Source organism: Macaca mulatta, chromosome 9, assembly GCF_049350105.2.
Source record: "Macaca mulatta isolate MMU2019108-1 chromosome 9, T2T-MMU8v2.0, whole genome shotgun sequence".
NCBI lineage: Eukaryota > Metazoa > Chordata > Mammalia > Primates > Cercopithecidae > Macaca > Macaca mulatta.
In genome coordinates, this window is record NC_133414.1 from 112,348,134 (window position 1) to 112,370,897 (window position 22,764).

Here is a 22,764-nt window from a genome sequence, read left to right on the forward strand (position 1 = left end):
TCCGTGGAAGAACTGCATGCAAGGTAGGACAAGTGTGATTGCGACCTGTGTGTGGGAACAAGTCTGGAGGCTATGGCTGTGTTTGCTAACCTACCTCCTCTGTTCCTGAGTGACACAGACCAAGGTCCCCAAACAGCCACAGCTGGGATTCAGGGAGATGCCCCCTGAAGTCCCCTGAAGTGCTCTTGAGGCTCTTTAAGCCTCAATGGAAGTGGTTTCCATACCTTGGGATGGTGTCAGGTTTGGAGGGGCAAGCCCTGTGACATTGGTAGGACAGGCTCACTCACGCTGTGCCATTGAGCGGCCCAAAGGGGAGTTGTTCTTCTTTGTCTGGAGAGTAGACATCATAGCAGCTCAGAATGTCCTCCCGGAAGTCTTCATGCACCACGCAGGAGTCATTGCGGACCTTTAGCTGCCGCAGCCTCGGAACCCCCAGCAGCAGGTTCTCATAGTAGATGAAGGAGTGGGAACCATGGCCCAAGCTCTGGTTGTTGTACCATTTGGTCCAATATAAACTGTCCAGTAGTGGGCCCTGGGCAAACTGAACCACAAGCTGGCTTGAACCTTACCCAGCCTCCTCCTGACCCCCTACCCTTAGGATGACCTTTGCACTCATCTTCTGACTCCCCAGCTTGTCTCCAGTCTGCTTTAAAAAAATTATTATTATTATTATTTTAAGGGATGGAGTCTCACTCTGTCACCCAGGCTGGAGTGCAGTGGCACAATCTCGGCTCACTACAACCTCTGCCTCCCGGGTTCAAGCGATTCTCGTGCCTCAGCCTCCCGAGTAGCTGGGATTTCAGGCATGCATCACTACACCCGGCTAATTTTTGTATTTTTAGTAGAGACAGGGTTTCACCATGTTGTCTAGCTGATCTTGAACAACTGACCTCAGGTGATTTGCCTGCTTCAGCCTCCCAAAGTGCTGGGATTACAGGTGTGAGCCATCGTGCCTGGCCTGCTTTTTAAAACTCTTCCATTGACCAATAAACCAGAGTCTGATCTGAAGTGGCCCTGCTCTTTATTTAAAATTCGTTTTGAAGTTCAGCCTTACCTCTGACTCCCGATACTAGTCTAACTCCTGGTTTAATTCCCTGATCGCTGTATTAATCCCTTACCCACCTCCACCTGAACTCTAGCCTAACCCATTAATTCAACCTGGCCCTTTGACTCAGTCTGATCCCTGACTGACCTGATTTCCCAGCATAAGGTCTGATCCATTGTCTAACCTGTGGCCTCAGGCCATTGAGAAAGAGAGGGGAGGGGTAGAAAAGATCTTATACTTACATCCCAGAAGTCTGCCATGCTGCTGATGGCCTGAAAGGAGACTCCAGTGTCTGATGCAGTATGTAAGAAGAGCTCAGACATCACTTTGGTGTAGTAATAAGCACTGGAGCTTGTCATTCCATAGGTCACTGGAAAACAACCCAAGAGGCTATGTCCTTCTCACTGTTCCCCCAGAGGAGACAGGAAAACCCATTGCCCTGGAGCCAGAGATGCTTCCAAGACGGAAGCCGTCCCCCATCTGGACCCATCCCCTAGACTTGGTTAGGAGCCTAAGGGTGGCATAAGGAAGCCAGGAAATGCATTAGGGAAGGGTTGTAGCTACAGTGTCTCCTCCTCTTCTTCCAACTCACCTCAGAAAGACTGAACTCTGCTCAGTAGTTGTCTCTTACATTGTCATTATGAAAGTACACTTTTCTTTTTCTGAATCAGCTTAGCTTCCCAGCTCTTACTCCCCAGAGCCAAGATATTTCTGCCTTCTGCACTGGGTAGTGATTCCTTTTGTCCTCTTCCAAAAGGTAGTGATGCCTTTTGGAAAATGCCCCCAAATTCTAGAGCACTCCCTCTAGAGTTCAAGGCCTTGGCCAAACACCTTACAATAGAGATGTGGTCTCATGGCCCCTGGTGTCAGTGACTGTAGCCATGGGAGTGGCAGGTAGGCACAGCACCTCTGGCCCTGGCATGACTAGTACAATTGGATGGGCACAGTCATCTCCTGAGAGAGCGACTCAGTGTTCCCAGATCAAAAAAGACCTAGGAACAATCGCCCTGTGATTCTCCCTGTGCATACATTGTGTGCAAGTTAAATTAAAAAAAGAAAACTGGCCTTTACCCTGAAGAACTTGATCTCCCTCATGCACACTAACACATCCATCCAGTCCCATGTGCTGGTGGGGCTGTAGGGAGTTCTAAGTTTTGTTTACAAAGCAGGATTCTAAAAGTATAAGCCATTTATTTAATAGATTGTCCCTTAGTTTAAGATAGTTTAATGTTTTCTCATTTTGTAATTCAGGCTATGCATTTGGGGAGGAATACCATAGAAGTGATACTGTGTCTTTCTCAGGGAATGATATCAAGAACTACATATTGCCTGTTCATCTCATTACTAGTGAGGTTAACTTTGATCTTTTGTTAAGGTGGTGTCTGCCAGTTTCTTCAACATAAAATTACTGTTTTTCTTTCTGTAATTGTATGTATTTTTGTGGGGAGACCCTTTCAAACTGTGTAAATATTCTGTTACTCATCCATCATTCACTTTCACTGAGCATCAATGAATGCTAGCTTTAGCATCCCTTGATGATTTTTGCCTGATTATTACTAATATTGTCAAATGGTGATTTTTTTTTTTTCACTCTTGTTGCCCAGGCTGGAGTGCAATGGCGCGATCTCGGCTCACCGCAACCTCCACCTCCTGGGTTCAAGCAATTTTCCTGCCTCTGCCTCCAAAGTAGCTGGGATTCAGGCATGTGTCACCATACTCGGCTAATTTTGTATTTTTAGTAGAGATGGGGTTTCTCCATGTTGGTCAGGCTGGTCTTCAACTCCTGATCTCAGGTGATCCGCCCACCTTGGCCTCCCAAAGTGCTGGGATTACAGGTGCGAGCCATTGCGCCAGCCTCAAATGGTGATTTTTTAAAAATTCCACAATTCCTTCTCCATTTATTAGTTGACATTTTCTTCAGAAGAGCTTTCCCTTATTCCTAATTCATGTATTCATGTATGTGTGTGTATATATATATGTGTGTGTGTGTATATACACACACACACACACATATCAATTTGAACCTATGGATTCTTGGAGGCCTTTTTTCCTATGGGTTATAATTTATTATTTATTTTGTTACTCAAGTTTTTTGGCCAGGTAATAAAAGGCAAAGAAAAACTAAATAATTGTTCCAGGTTTGGCCGGGTGTGGTAGCTCACACTTCTAATCCTAGCACTATGGGTGGTGGAGGTGGGCAGATCACTTGAGCTCAGCAGTTCAAGACTAGCCTGGGCAATATAGCCAAACCCCATCTCTACAAAAAAAAAAAAAAAAGGTAGACGGGCATGGTGTTGCATGCCTGTAGTGCCAGCTACATGGGAGACTGAGGCAGGAGGATCACTTAAGCCCAGGAGGCAGAGGTTGCAATGAGCCAAGATCGCACCACTGGGTGACAAAGTTAGACTCTGTCTCAAAAAAAAAAAAAAAAAAGCCGGGCGCGGTGGCTCACGCCTGTAATCCCAGCACTTTGGGAGGCCGAGACGGGCGGATCACGAGGTCAGGAGATCGAGACCATCCTGGCTAACACGGTGAAACCCCGTCTCTACTAAAAAATACAAAAAACTAGCCGGGCGAGGTGGCGCCTATAGTCCCAGCTACTCGGGAGGCTGAGGCAGGAGAATGGCATGAACCCGGGGGGCGGAGCTTGCAGTGAGCTGAGATCCGGCCACTGCACTCCAGCCTGGGTGACAGAGCGAGACTCCGTCTCAAAAAAAAAAAAAAAAAAAAAAGACTTATTCCAGGTTAAATGATACTAAAGAAATTTGACTTGATGTAAATGTTCTAAAGTAAATAATAATAATAATAAATTGAAAGCTAATCCTGGACCATAATTTTTTTCCATTTGCTATAAAGGCTGTTAGTGGAATAATTGATGAAATTATAATAAGGTCTGTTCGTTAAATGGTAGTACTGGACTGCTGATAAATTTCTGACTTTGATAAGAGAATATCCTTGTTTTTAGAAAATATGTATTGAAGTATTTAGGAACAAAAGGGCATTATGTCTATAATTTACTCTCAAACGTGTGTGTGTGTGTGTGTACACGTATGCACGCTCATATGTGGAGGATGGGGGAAAGAGAATGAGAAAGGAGAAGCATGGTAATATGTTCATATATGAGAAATCTGAGTGAAATGTGTGCAGTGTAGCAATAATTCTTTGTATTTTTCTTGCAAATTTTCTGTAAGTCTATAATTACATCAAACTCTTTTTTTGTTTTTTTTTTTTATACACAGTTTCACTCTTGTTGCCCAGGCTGGAATACAATGGCATGATCTCGGCTCACCACAACCTCTGCCTCCCAGGTTCAAACGATTCTCCTGCCTCAGCCTCCTGAGTAGCTGGGATTACAGGCATGCACCACCACACCCACACCCAGCTAATTTTATATTTTTAGTAGAGACGGCGTTTCTCCATGTTGGTCTCGAACTCCCGACCTCAGGTGATCTGCCCGCCTCGGCCTCCCAAAGTGCTGAGCCACCGCGCCCGGCTACATCAAACATTTTAAAAGTAGAATTTGTCAGCCTCTTGTGAGCAATTCCCTTTAAGAATTTTCCTTTTCAGATCTTGGGCCATATTTTCTCCCATTTCCTCATCTGGAAGGAGAATGATCACGGATTGGTCACTAACATACTTTTTCAGGGGGGAGAAACAGCAAAGAAGGAAACATTATTATTCACATTTCCCCATTCCACACTGTTAAGTCCAAGACATGGCTTTATTTTTAACTCGAATCTGTGATTACTTGTCGTTAGTTATCTGGACTCAGTTTTTCTGGATCTGGAAAATGGGTTCCTGCTGGAAATCAAACTTCTGTGTGCGGAGAGCCCATCACAGTTACAACTGATAGCAAGCTGAACCTTTCCTAATGAAGTAGGTTGGCTAAATTGTCACATCTTCTGAGTAGCCACTAGGTGGTACTCATTGCTAAAGCTTTTACTCTTTTCCAGCTCAGAGAATTAACCTTGCTCTGAATGGCCTGTCAACTATCTATGGATGCCTAATATCTTTGATTATTATACAAGGCAGTAAATATTATGTCTTCTGAGAAAAATGGCTTCACCTGGTAAAATGCCTATTGACAGGCAGAAATTGAGTATTCGTTATTTGTAACTTTTTAAATTGAAGTGCATAGGTACAGAAAAGACCAAGAAGCAACCTTAAAAATTTTCTAAATTAGAATCTAAATTGCGTTTAGTACCTGTTCAACACTCTCTCCCCATACAAACACTCTTTCTCCCTCATTCATTCTTATATCTGTTAATTTTGTACTTCATCCCATGAGATGAGGGGTACTTTCCCACCATCTTATGAAACCCAAACTGAGTATTTCTAATATCCTCGATGTTCATAGTTAGTAACCCATATTATCAGCCTATCGACCTGAATTATTCTACAAACACATTTTATATTCATTAAACAAACATTATTCAAATTCTACAATGTGTAAAATACCTTGCTAGGTGTCATGGTTTCTTTTATCTTTATCTTTTCTTTTCCTCTTATTTTTTTGAGACAGGGTCTTGCTGTGTTGCCCAGGCTGGAGTGGGGTAGCACTATCATGGCTCACTGCAGCCTCAACCTTCTGGGGTCAAGTGATCCTCCCATCTCAGCCTCCTGAGTAGCTGGGACCACAAGTGTGTGCCACCACTTCTGACTAATTCTTTTATTTTTTGTAGAGACAAGTTCTCACTATGTTGCCCAGGCTGGTCTTGAATTCCTGGGCTCAAGCTGTCCTCATCCTTTAGCCTCCCAAAGTGTTGGAAACAGAGGCGTGAGCCAGCATGACCAGCAGTGTCATGGTTTCTATCCTTAAAAAGTTCTATTGAGGAAGACATGTCCCAGAATGAACTTGATGTAGCAGAATGAGCATGAGCACTGGAGTCAGACAGATCTAGGTTCAAATCCCAGCTCTGCCACTTACAATATAGACTTGGGCTCTGAGTCTCAGCTTGCTCATCTGTAAAACTGGGAGTATAATACCACTTAGGCAACTCAACAAGTAGTTGAGTGGGTTCCCAATAAGTGTTTGTTGGCTGAACCAACAGTGAAAAAATTAAAAATAACTATAATACTATAATAAAGGGTAGAAATGAAATAAGTGAATCATTCTTTTTTCTTTTTTTTTTTTTTTTTTGAGATGGAGTCTCACACTGTCACCCAGGCTGGAGTGCAGTGACGTGATCTCAGCTCACTGCAACCTCTGCCTCCCGGGTTCAAGTGATTCTCCTGCCTCAGGCTCCCGAGTAGCTGGGATTACAGGCGCCCGGCACCATGCCTAATTTTTTGTATTTTCAGCAGAGACGGGGTTTCACTATGTTGGCCAGGCTGGTCTTGAACTCCTGACCTCGTGATCTGCCTGCCTCATCCTCCCAAAGTGCTGGGATTACAGGCGTGAGCCACTGGGTCAGGGTTTTTGTTTGTTTGTTTGTTTGTTTTGAGACAGAATCTCATTCTGTCACCCAGACTGGAGTGCAGTGGCATGATCTCAGCTTACTGCAACCTCTGCCTCCCAGGTTCAAGCAATTCTCCTGCCTCAGCCTCTCAAGTAGCTAGGATTATAGGCACGCACCACCATGCCCAGTTAATTTTTGTATTTTTAGTAGAGACGGGGTTTCACCATGTTGGCCAGGCTGGTCTCAAACTCCTGACCTCAAATGATCCACCCGCCTTGGCCTTCCAAAGTGCTGGGATTACAGGTGTGAGCCACCACACTTGGCCAAGTGAATCATTTTCAAACTGAGTAAAGCACTATTATTCCATATTTGACCCATCACAGCAATGTCATCAAAACAGTCAAGGACAATTTATATTTAGAAAATGTTGGAAAGAGGCTGGAACATTCTTTAGTCCAAAGAGAATAATATATTCATACAAGTCTTGGGTAAGAGAAATAAAGCCAGTTCTTGGTTGACCTAGCAAGCAAGCACAGTTTACCAGTAACCCCTCCCTACACAGTGTGAGGGTAGAAATGGTGCTGGCAGAACTCAGTCTCTCTAATAAGTCATCCATTGAGAGCATCAGATGGGCATCAAGCATGGAGGCTGCAGGAATCTGAATCTAAAAGCAGGGCAGAGGAAGCCCAGGGTTGTTCATGGGGTGATGATTTGGCTCCTGTGTCTTTCTCCCCTTTTCTTAACCCACTGATGATAAGCAAACTTCAGCATGCATCAGAATCATCTGGAAGGCTTGTTAAAACACATATTGCTGGCCAAGTACAGGGCTCACTCTTGTAATCCCAGCACTCTGAGAGGCTGACATGGGTGTATCACTTGAGTCCAGGAGTTCAATACCAGCCTGGGCAACATGACAAGATCCTGTTTCTACAAAAAATACATAAATCAGCCGGGCATGGTGGTGTGCACCTGGGGTCCCAGCTACTCGGGAGGCTGAGGTGAGAGGTCAAGGCTGCAGTTAGCCAAGAGCATCACAAAAAAACAAAAACCAAAACCAAAAACCCCTAAAACACATGCATTGCTGTAGGTTTGGGTGGGGCTCAACAATTTGCATTTCTTTTTTTTTTTTTTCTTTTTTTTTTTTTTTGAGACAGAGTCTCGCTCTGTCGCCCAGGCTGGAGTGCAGTGGCCGGATCTCAGCTCACTGCAAGCTCCGTCTCCCGGGTTTACGCCATTCTCCTGCCTCAGCCTCCCGAGTAGCTGGGACTACAGGCGCCCGCCACCCTGCCTGGCTAGGTTTTTTTTTTTATTATTTTTTAGTAGAGACGGGGTTTCACCATGTTAGCCAGGATGGTCTCGATCTCCTGACCTCGTGATCCACCCGTCTTGGCCTCCCAAAGTGCTGGGATTACAGGCTTGAGCCACCGCGCCCGGCCAACAATTTGCATTTCTAATAAGTTCCAAAGTGATACTCGTGGTCATGGGACCACACTTTGAGAACTGCTCCCTTGACCTGTTGCAATCAGAAAAGCAATCAATCCCACTTGTCTTCAATAGAGATGTCAAGAAGGCAGGGGGTTTCCCAGTATCTGTTTTGGTGATTCTCAAGATAGAGAGCAGAAAAGAGAAAAAACCTCCCAGAAAAAAACCTCAGAACTTCCCAGGGATTGCAAGATGCTTTTATAAACTACATAGACCACTTAGGACACCTCCTTCCCACTCCAGGGGAAAATCACTGAGTTCACTGCCCACACGAACCACTGGTAGTCATGTAAGGGGATCACATCCCTCGGTGCATTATTGCAGAAGAAAACTGAAAACAACTTGATGCGTCTGGCACGATGGCTCATACCTGTAATCCCAGCACTTTGAGAGGCCAAGGCGAGTGGATTGCTTGAGACAGAAGTTCGACACCAGCCCGGGCAACATGTCTCAACTCTGTCTCTACTGAAAATACAAAAATTAGGTGTGTTGGCACACACCTGTAGTCCCAGCTACGCGGGGCACTGAGGCAGGAAGATCACCTGAGCCTTAGGAGATGGAGGCTGCAGTGAGTCATGATCGTGCCACTGCACTCCAGTATCGGTGACAGAGTGAGACCCTGTCAAAAAAAAAAAAGAAAGAGAGAAAGAGAGAAAGAAAGAAGAAGAAAAAGAAGAAAAGAAAGAAAGAGAGGGAGAGAGAGAGAGAGAGAAAGAAAGAAAGAAAGAAAGAAAGAAAGAAAGAAAGAAAGAAAGAAAGAAAGAAAGAAAGAAAGAAAGAGAAAGAAAGAAAGAGAAAGAAAGGCAGGAAAGAAGGAAGGAAGGAAGGAAAGAAAGAAAAAGAAAGAAAGAGAAAGAAAGAAAGGAAGGAAGGAAGGAAGGAAGAAAGAAAGAAGGAAAGAAAGAAAGAAAGAAAAAGAAAGAGAAAATAACTTGATGATATTTCCTGGTGTTTCCCTCCCCCTACATCCCCACTAGTTTCTATTCTCTTCAGGTAATAAGTATCATAGTTTGACTCTACAGTCAAGAACCAGCCTGTTTAACTGGAACACCTGGTTCAAAGATTTCTGAATCGGACAGAGGCTCGATGTATCCATTTCATCATCACCCTTCTCCAAATCAGGAGAAAGAAATGACAAGACTAGACACCTATTGCCTCAAAACACCTATTATGTGTCCTGTGTTAAGTGCTTGACATGCTTATTTCATTTAATCCTACTATAGCCTTATGTGGTGGGTGCCAATATTATCCATGCTTTCCAGTTTTGGAGGGTTTAAGTAACTTGCCCAAAGGAAAACAACTAATGGAGCCAGGATTAAAATGCAAATCTGTCTGCCTCCATAGTAGACCGATTGTGTATCACTCCCAGAATTGTCCCAAGAGATAGAAGTTACAGAGGGTGGCCAGGTGCAGTGGCTCATTTCTGTAATCCTAACACTTTAGGAGGCCAAGACTTGAGGAGCACTTGAGCCCGGGAATTCATACAGCAGCATGGGCAAAACAGGGAGACCTTGTCTCTACAAAAAAATTTTAAAATTAGCCAGTCATGGTGGTGGGCACCTGTGATCCCAGCTACTTCGGAGGCTGAGGTGGGAGGATCGCTTGAGCCCTGGAGGTTGAGGTTGCAGTAAGCAATGATCATGACACTGCATTCCAGCCTGGGCAACAGAGTGAGACCCTGTCTGAAAAAATAAAAAAATAATAAGTTTTAGGGGAGAAACTTAAGCTACATAAAAGGCAGTCCTTCTTCACCACTAGTGCTTTCAATTATGAAATGGGCCACTTCACAAACATCCTTTTCACCACTGGGAGTGTCAGCAAAGGATTGTCAGCTGAGGATCATCTGAGGCTCACATGGAGGGGGTTCTAGGGCTGGCCTTCCCAGCTCCTTCCTGTAAGATACAGTGAAAGAGTGCAATTGCCCTTTGTATTTCATAAGGTGACACTAGACCAGAGGGGGGAATGAGTCAGGATTTGACTCAGTATGTCAAATGCCAGTATGTCAATATGTCACTACCATTTTGAGGCAGAAATGGGCTCATTCCAGGAGATCTTTGGAGACTGGATGATAACTACATGAGAATGTGTGAAGGGGATTCAGAGACTAGGTGATGGTTTCATGTCAAATATAGAGAGTATCCGATTTTTTTTTCTTGGACAGAAATTAAATTCTCCTGCACACACTATATCATGCTTCTTAATCTTGGCCTCAGATCAAATTCACAATTGTTCAATAATAACAACCACCACCATTATTGATACATTATTCACCAGGCTTTATATACATTTTCTCCCAGGATCCTAAAAAATACCAATAAAATAGCAATTACCATCTCCATTTTATGCAGATAACTCAGATTTAGAATGTTGCTTTTTTGTTTTGTTTTGTTTTTGAGATGGAGTCTCACTTTTGTTGCCCAGGCTGAAGTGCAATGACACCATCTCGGCTCACTGCAACCTCCGCCTTCCAGGTTCAAGCAATTCTCCTGCCTCAGCCTCCCAAGTAGCTAGGATTATAGGCATGCACCACTACGCCTGGCTAATTTTTGTATTTTTAGTAGAGATGGGCTTCACCACGTTGACCAGGCTAGTCTCAAACTCCTGACCTCAGGTGATCCACCCACTTTGGCCTCCCAAAGTATGGGATTACAGGCATGAGTCACTGTGCCAGGCCCCAGAGTGGTATTAAATAACTTGTCAAAAGATAATACAGCAAGCAAGTATTCATATAACTTGGATTCAAACTCAAGTCTGCCTTACTCCAAAAACCATGATTTAACCACTATTCTATACTACACTAATATATCATGCTATCACCCTAACGCCCTAAATCCTTCTGATTAAGGATTCTGACTCTCCTTTCAAAATTCCATCCAAATAGTTAGGATTGTGCAAGTCTATAAGATGTCCTTATAAGCAAACTCTGTTTTGAGAGTTTAATATCTGAGTCTGAAGGTGAATTGCAAAAGCACTTGTTAAACTCAAAAGATCGCTGTCTTGGAAGAAGCTTCCATTCTGGTATAAAACGAATAACAGTATCTCAATCTGTATCAGGAACCATATTCTGACGTAGATAAGTCCCAAGGAAGGAAAAAGTCACATGCACAAAAATGATACCTGGGTTATTTATAATGTCAAAAAAAATTGCAAACAACCCAAAAATCTTACAGAGACAATTATTAAGTAAAGTATGAGATCACTGAGTCACTTAATGGAATATGATACAGTCATTAAAATGGTAACAAAAACAATGCTTGGGTAATAACCAAATTTTATCCACTCTTATGTTTACAGTAGAGACTGAATCCATACAATGATTGTATCCATACAATGAAAATTTTTTAAAAACACACTAAGTGTAAAAACTTGAAGGAAAAACCGACTTTTTAAAAACCAGTGGTATAATAGCTGGATTTTCTTTCTTTTCATTCTCATGGAGTTTTTAATGCTATAATAATAGTAAAAGAATATAAAAATTATAAAATCATTAAAAAAATTTTCGTCTGTGTGTTTCCAAGTTGTAGGCTGACATTTCCAGGTGCTGGATGCTGTACTGACTTTGCTATTACTTCATTAAGATCTGTTCCCTCCTTTCCTGGCTAATACCATGATTTTGTTTGAGGTATCACACCTCTTCGGATCATCTCAGATATGTTGGCAGAAGCTAAATCCAACCCTGGCTATAGGACTTGGACAAGCAGTTCAGGTCAGAGCAAATCCGCAAAGACTCCTCCCTTAGCACACTTACAGGTTCAGGGATGACCTTGTAACCCATTTCAGGCCAAGGAGTCATAAAGAGAGATTTCTGGAACCTTTGGGGATCTTCTCTTTTCTACTAGATGCGAATGAGAAAGCCCCAGAAGAGTCAGCCTTAGGATGAAACTGATTGTGCCCCTGGCAAAACTGAGTAACAGAAACAGACAGATCCTTGACAATGTCATTAAGCCACTAGCTTGATCAGCCCTGAACCCTGCCCTTCTTCGAACTTTCGTTACCCAGACAATAAATCCCATTATGGCTTAAGCCAGTTTTTGTTGGGTTGTCCTTCATTGTAACATAGTCCTTACATGGCAACCATAACATTTCCAAAAAGGTTGCACTATTTCTGAGGGAAAGAGAGCTAGAAAAGAGGGCAGTGAGCCCAGCGCAGTGGCTCACACCTGCAATCTCAGAAATTTGGGAGGCCAAGGTGGAAGGATTGCTTGAGTACAGGAGTTCAACACCACCCTGGGCAACATGGTGAGATCCCATTTCTACAAAAGAAAAAAAATTAGCTGGATGTGGTGGCACACATCTGTAGCCCCAGCTACTCGGGGAGGCTGAGGCAGGAGGGTGCTTGAGCCCAGGAGGCTGAAGCTGCAATGAGCTGTGTACGTGCCACCGCACTCCAGTCTGGGTGACAGAACAAGACCCTGTCTCAAACAAAAACCAAACAGGAACAACAGCAGCAACAAAAGAGAGCAATGGATGCCAAAGCCTACATTAATTAAAATACATTCTTATCCTGTATTAAAAGGAGCTTGCTGAGCAAGTCAACTGATGATGATATTCTAAAAACATGCCTATCATTATGTCCTCAGGCTCTTCAAGGTTTATTTCTGGGTAAACCAAGATCTCTAAAATACCATGAAAAATGTATATTATATACACACACACACGCACATATACATTTACATATGTGTGTGCAGGCACACACACACACACCCCTCACTCCTAAAATTGCCCTTATAAAATGAGTATTTAATGTGAATTTTAAGAAAGGCAGATACAAAAAAAGTCAAATGAAAAGTAGCTCCAATTTTTTTTTTTTTTTTTTTTGGAGACAGAGTCTCACTCTGTCGCCCAGGCTGGAGTGCAGTGGCGCAATCTCGGCTCACTGCAGCCTCCACCTCCCAGGTTCAAGCAATTCTCCTGCCTCAGCCTCCCAAACAGTTGGGACTACAGGCATAGGACACCCCTCCCAACTAATTTTTTGTATTTTTAGTAGAGACAGGGTTTTACCATGTTGCCCAGGCTGGTCTCGAACTCCTGAGCTCAGGTAATCTGCCCTCCTTAGCCTCCCAAAGTGCTAGGATTACAGGCGTGAGCCACTGTGCCTGGCCAGAAGCTCCAATTTTTAACATTGCTTTTATCATTTGTGATATTCCATACTCCTTATATAAAAACCAACAAGACCAATTGTTCCTAGAGTTAGCACCTCCTTATTAACCTGGTGTGCTTTTTTCTTACTCAGCAATGAGAACTATGAAACCTATTTGTGTTTTCTTCTTTGCTTTGGCCACTAGGAACCTCAGGCTTTGTTATCATTTGCAGTACTCTTGTTTTATCTTGAGTGTTCTGGTACACGTTTTTTTCCTCTCCTAACTTTTTCCCACTTCTTTTGCTAAGTAGGTTTTATTGTAGTTCTAACAGGCTATATTTCACTGTATCTGCACTTTTTAACATAAGCTCTGATCCCTTTTAGACATAGGTGGGGCATAAATGTATTGTTACTGAAGAAGTATGACTAATAATTATTATTAATCATTAACATCATGAGCTTGGGTAATAACCAAATTTTATCCACTCCTATGTTTACAGTAGAGACTGAATATTTTCGTGATTTCTTTTGAACTGCTGGAAGACCTGCCCAGCTCAGAGCAGTAAGAAGTCACCAGTGCTGACTTCAGTCGGCAACTTTGTACATCTCCTTTCCCAGGTGATTGCCATATCTAGGCCATCGTATGCTACTGAGCTTCTTCCCTGCCCCTAATATGTGATATGTGATGGAACACAGTTGTCCTTTTCCAACAATACTCTCCTTGGGAAGGAATGGGATCCCTTCCCTCAACTTATTGACAAAGACTATCAGAGGGCTGGGGTGCATCTGCCAGCAAGTGTATATAGTTCCTTTATGTGTCTATACTAGTGGAACACATAAAGGAACTATTATATATACACTTTTTTTGACACTCAAAAGTCAACTGCTCCTTCCTAAGCTGGATAGCTCTGAAGAGAAGCACTAAGGATGCTTCTCTAGAAATCTGGGGATGTCTTCCACCCATAATCCCTCCCCTGACAGTCATTGTTCAGATAGAGCCTCCACTGTTCCGTCAATCCTCCAACTGTTGAAGAGTTGGAAGTTCCTTGGGCCCTTATCAATTCTCTAAATTTGTCCTGCAGCTCCTCTGATGGCCTCTTCTTGAGCCCCTCATCCCATATCTTGCTGAGAAGTTCTCTGAAACATCTCTATCTGTATCTTGGCACACTAGATCCAGCTTGGCTTTGATCATATAAATAATTTGGGGTGAGGAGAGGTCTGTGGTTATCCCTATAGGGTTGTTCACTTTCTTGTGAAATACAATACAATGTCATGAAATGATCCCTTCTTATGCCTTCTCAACAGCCTCTGGTAATAGTTTCACAATAGCTTAGCTATGCACTTTAACATCCACTCCTTTTAGAAAAGAATCACCTCTCATCCAACTCCCTAATGATTTTGTCTCCAGCAGATTTTTCAATTAATGCCTTGATTTCTCCAGGTTCCATTAACTGTTGTTTCCCCCAGCGCCAAACTATGGGCAAGATTCCTCCCCACCTTAACTGGCACAGACTGCTAGTTATTCCCCAAAACCTTTCCCCTCTTTTTACATAATAATGCAATTATATTTGGAGCACGTTGCTGTCCCACTAAACACCACATCACCCAGCCTACCTTAGAAGCTAGGCCTGGTGACCATTTAATTAAGTTCCGGCCAGTGAAATGTGAGTGGAGTGATATACTTCCGCTTACAACTTCCGGCTCATGTCCTTAAAGGAAGGAACATGCCTTCCCTTTTTACTTTCCTCCTTCTTGCTAGCCGAAGCATGGACAGAAGAGCAGCAGCTGAAGCATAAGATAGAAGCCATGCGTTGAAGGCTGGGTACAGTGGCTCGCACCTGTAATCCCAGCACTTTCGGAGGCTCAGGCAGGAGGATCACTCGAGGTCAGGAGTTCGAGATCAGCCTGACCAACATGGTGAAACACCATCTCTACTAAAAATACAAAAATTAGGCCAGGCAGGGTGGCATGAACCTGTAATCCCAGCTACTAAGGAGGCTGAGGGAGGAGAATCGCTTGAGCCCATGAAGCAGAGATCACAGTGAACCGAGATCACACCACTGTACTCAAGCCTGGGCAACAGAGTGAGACTTCATCTCAAAAAACAAACAAACAAACAAAAAAAGGAAGCCATATGTTGAGGATGACAAAGTAGAAAGGTAGAAGGAGTCTGGGCTCCACGTCACTTCCGAAGCTCCACATTAGTCCAGGGCTTCTTATGGCCCAGACTGTTATGTGAGAAAGAAATGGACTTCAATCTTATTTAAGCCACTGTTATTTTGTTCTTGTTCTTTCAGGTAAATCAATATCCCAACATATACTTGTATGAATATACCCATGCCAGATGGATATTTTCCAAAAGAAGTCTTTCCAAGAAAATTAACATAAAAATTTGGGGCTTTTTGCTGTTAGAGGGGAAAAACATAGAGCTGATGTCAACAAACAGCACAAACTTTCTATCCTAATAAAGTCAAGTCTAATCAGATTTCTTGGTTAAAACCATTTACTGGGTACACAGACCCTTATTCCTTTTTGGAGTAGAAAGTTCCCTCCTGAAAAAAAAAAAGTCTTTTATTGTTCTCCTCCTCCTCCTTCTCTCCTCCTTCCTCCTCTTGGGCAATTCCTCCTTCCATTATCTTTGCTACTATCCCACCACACATTCTGGTGAACGTTACTGGGTCATTCCAAGTTGGATTCCAAATACTTCATGTGTCTTAAGACAGAGGGTAGACAGGGGAAAGTAGGAACCTGGAAACGAGGGAAGGGTTAGAACCTCAGGGTATGCACTGAAGGTTGTTGAAACCATGCATTTCATATCAGTGTGTCTACAGAGACTACAACTGAGAGAACTAGATTCACTCACATCTGCTTCAGTAATGAAGTCTATGAGCATTATTAAGCTTTTTATGGCTTAGGTTCAGAAGATTGTGGTTCTAGAGAACCTATGACACATGGCCAGTTTCTTCTTAGGAAATTAGATTCAGAGCCAAAAGGTTTTATGAGTTGCTGTTGAAGGAAAAACAATCAGACTGAGGATGATTACTCTGGAAAAACGGAAATGAATCCAAGACCTTGTTAGTGATCCCCCTGAAGTTTCTAGTAGCTCTGAGATCTTAGCCCAGCTGGAAGAATAGACCTATACATACTTGTCCATGCTGAATCAATATAATAGATTATCTCAGGGGATGGAACACTGAAATCAGACACCTAGAAGGCTGGAGATAGGAGTAGGGGCCAGGGCATAAGGCGATGAAACAAGGAGGCTGCTGGAACTTCCCTGTTCTATTCCATTCTGAATGCAGAATCAAGGGAAAACAAAGCAATTGATTCTCATGGATTCAGTATGGCTTTAGTTGATGGCTTGTAAGTTCTCATGTGGTGTCAGAACTGCGTAAAGAGTTTACAAAGACAGCAATCAAACCAGGAAGTCAACAGTCCTAAGGAAGATGAAGAGTCTTCTTTAGAGTCATCCTGGAAAAATACTGCCCCCTAGATAGCATTGCCTCTGTGTGGCCCAGAAACCTCCTGACATAGCATGAACTTCAGTTAATGTCATAAGAGATAAGGTAAGACTTCTGTAGCTATGGTCTCTGCGAAGGAGGGCACCCTGTTTCAAAAGAGCTGAAGACACCAACTGTAGTAAAACATAAAAGGCCTGTCTTGATATAGGGATTTTCCTGGCTGATAAGGCAGCGGTGATTCCACATGCTCCTGTAGAAGGTAACAGAGGAAGAGTTGCACTTGCTCTTACAGTGCTTCTTTGAGCTAGTTTGCTCAAGATCTCCCAGAGACTGGTCATTTTGGAAAAACTAAAGCTACAGAGAGTATACTAGTGCTGAGACCCGGAGACTTTTTGCTGCCTAAATCTAGCTGAACCAAAAAAAAAAAAAAAAAAATGTATTTAGTGCTAGAAACCACGAGAAGAGTGGCCCTTGTTAAAAGGTGCCCAAGCTGGAGTCTTTGAACACATGGACCCAGAAAAGGTGGCAAACCAGGCAGGAAAAACCTAGTGATTATATATGTAAGGGGTCACCCCAATTGGATTGCCAATTTCATGCACTGTCTTAACAAATGATAAGGGAGCAGTAACTAAGTTAATAGAGTTGGTAACGAGTGATTTTATTACATAGAAGTCCTGGCTTTTACCTGTAATTGTGCAGTATAAGCTACCTGAATCAATAAGATTCTGTAAGGATTACAGGATAATCAATACCATGATCGAACCATATGTTCATCCAATACCAATAATCGGTTCTCTCTAGAGTTACTGGGCCTACCCTCAACATTTTGAGGAGTGCAAACAGTTTTCATTTATTTGAGTTATATCTATCTACCCTCAATAGACCCAGTAACTCCAGAGAGAATTGATTATTGGCATTGGTTCAATAACCAATCAATAACTCATCATTGTTTTTTGAAGTGTTGCAAAATAAAGGCCATCCAAGAAGACTCTATGCAGACAGCGTTGGTCACCCCAGAGAGATAACCACCTTCTTCACCAAGGGCTTTCTCACTCAGTACACCACAGGAGGCTCTCAAACGGTTCCATATAAAGGGAAATCATATTTAAGTAGTTAATAGTTGCTTGATTTATAAACAATTTTTATATATGTAATTTTTTCATGTTAATAATAGAGATAGGGTTTCTATGTTGCCCAGGCTGGTCTTAAACTCCTGGACACAAGCAATCCTCCCACAGACTGCTGGGATTACAGGCATGAACCACCATGCCTTGCCTGTAAATAATTTAAACAGAAACTATGTTATAACCACTTGGAAGGTCATGAACTTCCTGAAACACCTTTATCAAACTTTTCCTGGGGTTCAAGAACCAAAAGTGGAAAATGTGATTCCCTGGAGTTCCCAGCAGGGAGAGCCCTTTAAAAAAAAAATCTCAAGAAGCCATAGGCTTGTGTCTGGAACAGGAAGACATGGAAAAGCCTGTGAGACAGAGGACCAGGGAGAAAACAGGAGGAGTCAAAAGCTGTGGGCAGAGGTAGGGGAGAAGAAAGCAAAGCGGACCAGTGCCTGGGGAGAGAGAAGAGAGACAAGGAAGCAGGCACGGGGAGAGCCAGTCCAGGATCCAGAAGTATCCAGCAAGAAGCACTGTTCCTGATCCTGGGCTTCGCTGCAAGCTGGCAGGGCCTTAGAGTTATTCTGAAGTGTGATTTGTCTTTCACAAAGTGCATCCAGAGCACCTCCTTCACTGACTTTATTGCCATTATAGCCATCAGCACTTTAGGGGAGCCTCTTACACTACATTTATCACAATCAGCGGACATTCCACCTCACAGACTGCATTGCTGTTGACTTTACACATCCTTCTAGTGTAAACCAACAGAAGCTTCTTTATCTAAAATTCATGTATATTTATATGTGTCTAGAAAACAATTGAAATGGGCCGGGTGCACTGGCTCGTCTGTAATCCCAGCACTTCGGGAGGCTGAGGTGGGTGGATCACCCGAGGTCAGGAGTTTGAGACCAGCGTGGCCAACATGGTGAAATCCCATCTCTACTAAAAATACAAAAGTTAGCCAGGCGTGTTGGCGTGAGCCTGTAGTCTCAGCTACTCCGGAGGCTAAGGCAGAAAAGAAAGAAGGAAGGAAGGAAGGAAAGAAGGAAGGAAGGAAGGGAGGGAGGAAGGAAGGGAGGAAGGAAGGAAGGAAGGAACGAACGAACGAACGAAGGAAGGAAAGAGAAGGGAAGGGAAGGGAAGAAGGAAGGAAGGAAGAAAGGAAGGAAGGGAGGGAGAGAGAAAACAGTTGAAATGATTATATACCAAACTAGGAACAGTGATTACTGGGAGGGATTTTTTATTTTGTTTTATTTTACTTTACTTTAAGCTCTGGGGTACATGTGCAGAACGTGCAGGTTTTTTACATAGGTATACATGTGCCATGGTGGTTTGCTGCACCTATTGACTCGTCATCTAGGTTTTAAGACCCGCGTGCTTTAGATATTTGTCCTAATCCTCTCCCTCCCCTTGTCCCTCACCCTCCTGCCACAGGCCCCAGGGTGTGTGATGTTCCCCTCCGTGTGTCCATGTGTTCTCATTGTTCAACTCCCACTTATGAGTGAGAACATGTGGTGTTTGGTTTTCTGTTCCTGTGTTAGTTTGCTGAGAATGAAGAGGGATTTTTACATTATCTATGTTATCTGACTTTTTAAAAACAAGGACTATGTATTAAGTAAAAAATTAATAAATATATTCCCAATCTGATTTTCCTTGTAGGGGAAAGGGGGTAGAATTATGTTGTAATGGAATGAAGAGAAATACTGGTTTACACCTTTTTCCTCTTACTTGCCCTTTGAGACTCTGACTATGGCAAAACTCTTGCATATTCATAGCCTGAGGCCTTAGTTGGCTGGTGCTACCTCCTCCATCCCCTGCCTCCTTCAGGCTGACAGCCAGCACTATTAAAACTAACAAGCAAGCAAGCAAATGGCAATGACTTTGGGCCTCCCTGGCAATGACTTAAAAACAGTTAAAAACAGTTTTAGCACTGTTAAAATAAGTAGGCAAGCAAATGGCAATGTCTGGGCTTCCCCAGACATGAATGATACCTGTCTCTGGGACCTTCAAGATTTCCCAGATCTCCCTGCCCACTTTGTCTCCCAGTTCTTACCATGGTCCCAGTGCACCCTCCACTGTAGCGCTCATCACAGTCTATGTCACTGTTTGTTTACATGTCAACCTTCCTTACTCCTTGAAGGCAGAAGATGTGTCTCAGGTATTTCTTTCCTTTTTTTTTTTTTTTTGAGACGGAGTCTTGCTCTTATTGCTCAGGCTGGCGTGCAATGGCACGATTTCAGCTCATTGCAAACTCTGCCTCCTGGGTTCAAGCAATTCTCCTGCCTCAGCCTCCCAAGTAGCTAGGATTATGGGCATGTGCCACCACGCCTGGCTAATTTTGTATTTTTAGTAGAGATAAGGTTTCTCCACGTTGGTCAGGCTGGTCTCAAACTCCTGACCTCAGGTGATATGCCCGCCTTGGCCTCCCAAAATGCTGAGCCACAGGTGTGAGTCACCTTGCCCGGCCTTGTCTCAGTTATTTCAAAACCCTCAGCACTTGGCCTAGGGCCTGGCACGTAGTAGGACTTCATAAATGTTTGAATGAATGAATGTGTAAATATCCAGGATCTCAAACTTAGTTTCAGCATTTTGCTAATGAGCTCTCTTTGTCTCATCTGTTTTTTTCCTCCATGGTATGAAATAATCTAATTCGACCAGCTTAGACTCAGTCTCTGAGCCAGTGGTTTACACACATTTTGTTCTCAGAACCCCTTTGTAACTCTTCAACATTTTGAGGACTGCAAACAGTTTTCATTTATTTGGGTTATATCTATCAATCATTACCTTATAAAAGTTAAAACTGGTCAGACACAGTGGTTCATGCCTGTAATCCCAGCACTTTGGGAAGTCAAGGCAGGTGCATAGCTTGAGCTCGGGAGTTCAAGTCCAGCCTGGGTAACATGGTAAAACCCCATCTCTACAAAAATACAAAAAATTAGCTGGGTGTGGTGGCACGTGCCTATAGTCCCAGCTACTTGGGAGGCTGAGGTGGAAGGATCCCTTGAGCCCGGGAGGCAGTGGCTGCAGTGAGCCAAGATCACCCCAGTACACTCCAGCCTGGGTGACAGAGCAAGCTTCCGTCTCAAAAAAATAAAAATAAAATAAAATAAAACTCAGGAAAAATGTAAATATGTATTAATTCATTCATTTGAAAATGATAACAATCCCAATACATGTAAACACAAATAACATATTTTTTTTTTATAATATATTTTTTCAAACAAACCCCCCAAAAATTTGGCCGGTCACGGTGGCTCACACCTATAATCCCAGCACTTTGGAAGGATCACTTGCGTTCAGGAGTTCAAGACCAGCCTGGGTTGGCCGGGCGCGGTGGCTCACACCTGTAATCCCAGCACTTTGGGAGGCCGAGGTGGGCGGATCACGAGGTCAGGAGATCGAGACCATCCTGGCTAACATGGTGAAACCCTCTCTCTGCTAAAAATACAAAAAACTAGCCGGGCAAGGTGGCACATGCCTGTAGTCCCAGCTACTAGGGAGGCTGAGACAGGAGAATGGCGTGAACCTGGGAGGCGGAGCTTGCAGTGAGCCGAGATCGCGCCACTGCACTCCAGCCTGGGCGACGAGCGAGACTCCATCTCAAAAAAAAAAAGAAAAAAAAAGACCAGCCTGGGCAACATAATGAGACCCTGTCTTTACAAAAAATCAAAAATGAAGTGGGTGTGGTGGCACATGCCTGTAGTCCCAGTTGCTTGGGAGGCTGAGGTGGAAGGATTGCTTGAGCCCAAGAGGTCAAGGGTACAGTGAGCCCTGATGGCAGCATTGTACTCAGCCTCAGTGACAGGGTGAGACCCTGTCTCAAAACAAACAAAGAAAAATTTTAATGGAATTGTTTTCCATGTTTGCAAGTCTCCTAATGTCTGGCTGTCTGGCTTAATAGAAGACAGCTGTATTCTCATATCTGCTTCTGCACAATCTGTTGCAATATGTTATTTTGGTTGAAATATATGAAGAAAATATGACTTTAAGCAAATATGTTTTGGGGTAAGAGAGAACCTCCCAAGCCCCTTGAAAGGGTCTCAGGAAACCCTAGAGGTCCTCAGAGGACACTTTTGAAAAAGATTGCTCTGGCCGGGCACAGTGCCTCAGGCCTGTAATCCCATCACTTTGGGAGGCTGAGATGGGCGGATCACCTGAGGTCAGGAGTTCGAGACCAGCCTGGCCAACATGATGAAATCCCATCTCTATTAAAAAAACAAAAACAAAAATTAGCCGGACGTGGTGGTGCGCACCTGTAATCCCAGCTACTCCAGAGACTGAGGCAGGAGAATCACTTGAACCCGAGAGGTGGTGGTTGCAGTGAGCCGAGATTGCACCACTGCACTCCAGCCTGGGCGACACAGCAACACTCTGTCTAAAAAAATAAAAAAAATAAAAAAAATAAAAAATAAAAAAAAAAAAGAAAGAAAAGAAAAAGAAGAAGAAAAGATTGCCCTCATTCCTTATTTTTGTTAGTAGAACCTCTGCCAAGTCTGGAGGTTCTGTCTGAACTTAAAATCTCAGCAATCCTGCTGCCGCCACCCAATAACATAATTGTCAATATCCTTATAATCCCCTACCTCCCCTACCTGTGTACCTTATTTCATAGTTTTCAAAGAGTTTTCCTATGTAATGTCTCCCAGTTGCCTATCAGACATGTCTGCTGATTCCATCTTACTCATGAACAAAATTTCCTATGAATCATGAAGTTCAGAGTGTACATGATTTGCTCAGGGCAAGAGGCAGAGGTAGGGCTCAAACTCACACCTTGTAATACGAATTATATGCTCTTTTGCTAGCCACTTACATCAGCAGTACTCCATCCTGGCCTCATCTACAACAATCCAGAGTATTGAGATTTTTTTTTTTTTTTTTTTTTTTTTTTTTTTTGAGACGGAGTCTCACGCTGTTGCCCAGGCTGGAGTGCAGTGGCGCGATCTCGGCTCACTGCAAGCTCCGCCTCCTGGGTTCACGCCATTCTCCTGCCTCAGCCTCCTGAGTAGCTAGGACTACAGGCGCCCGCCACCGCGCCCGGCTAATTTTTTGTATTTTTAGTAGAGACGGGGTTTCACTGTGGTCTCGATCTCCTGACCTTGTGATCCGCCCGCCTCGGCCTCCCAAAGTGCTGGGATTACAGGCTTGAGCCACCGCGCCTGGCCTGAGATGTTTTTCTTTCTCTCTCTCT

General features: G+C 43.4%; 1 protein-coding gene across 2 annotated transcripts in view; it reads right to left on the reverse strand.

The window, feature by feature from the left end:
- Positions 1-22,764, reverse strand: part of PKD2L1 (polycystin 2 like 1, transient receptor potential cation channel) — a 44,646-nt gene that overhangs the window by 9,991 nt on the left and 11,891 nt on the right. For both annotated transcript variants that reach the window (XM_015147920.3, XM_015147921.2), the window contains exons 3-4: positions 1,288-1,415; positions 288-541 (exon numbers count right to left, since the gene is read on the reverse strand). In XM_015147920.3, the coding sequence (XP_015003406.1) occupies positions 288-541; positions 1,288-1,415 (382 nt within the window). The remainder of the gene's footprint in view (positions 1-287; positions 542-1,287; positions 1,416-22,764) is intronic.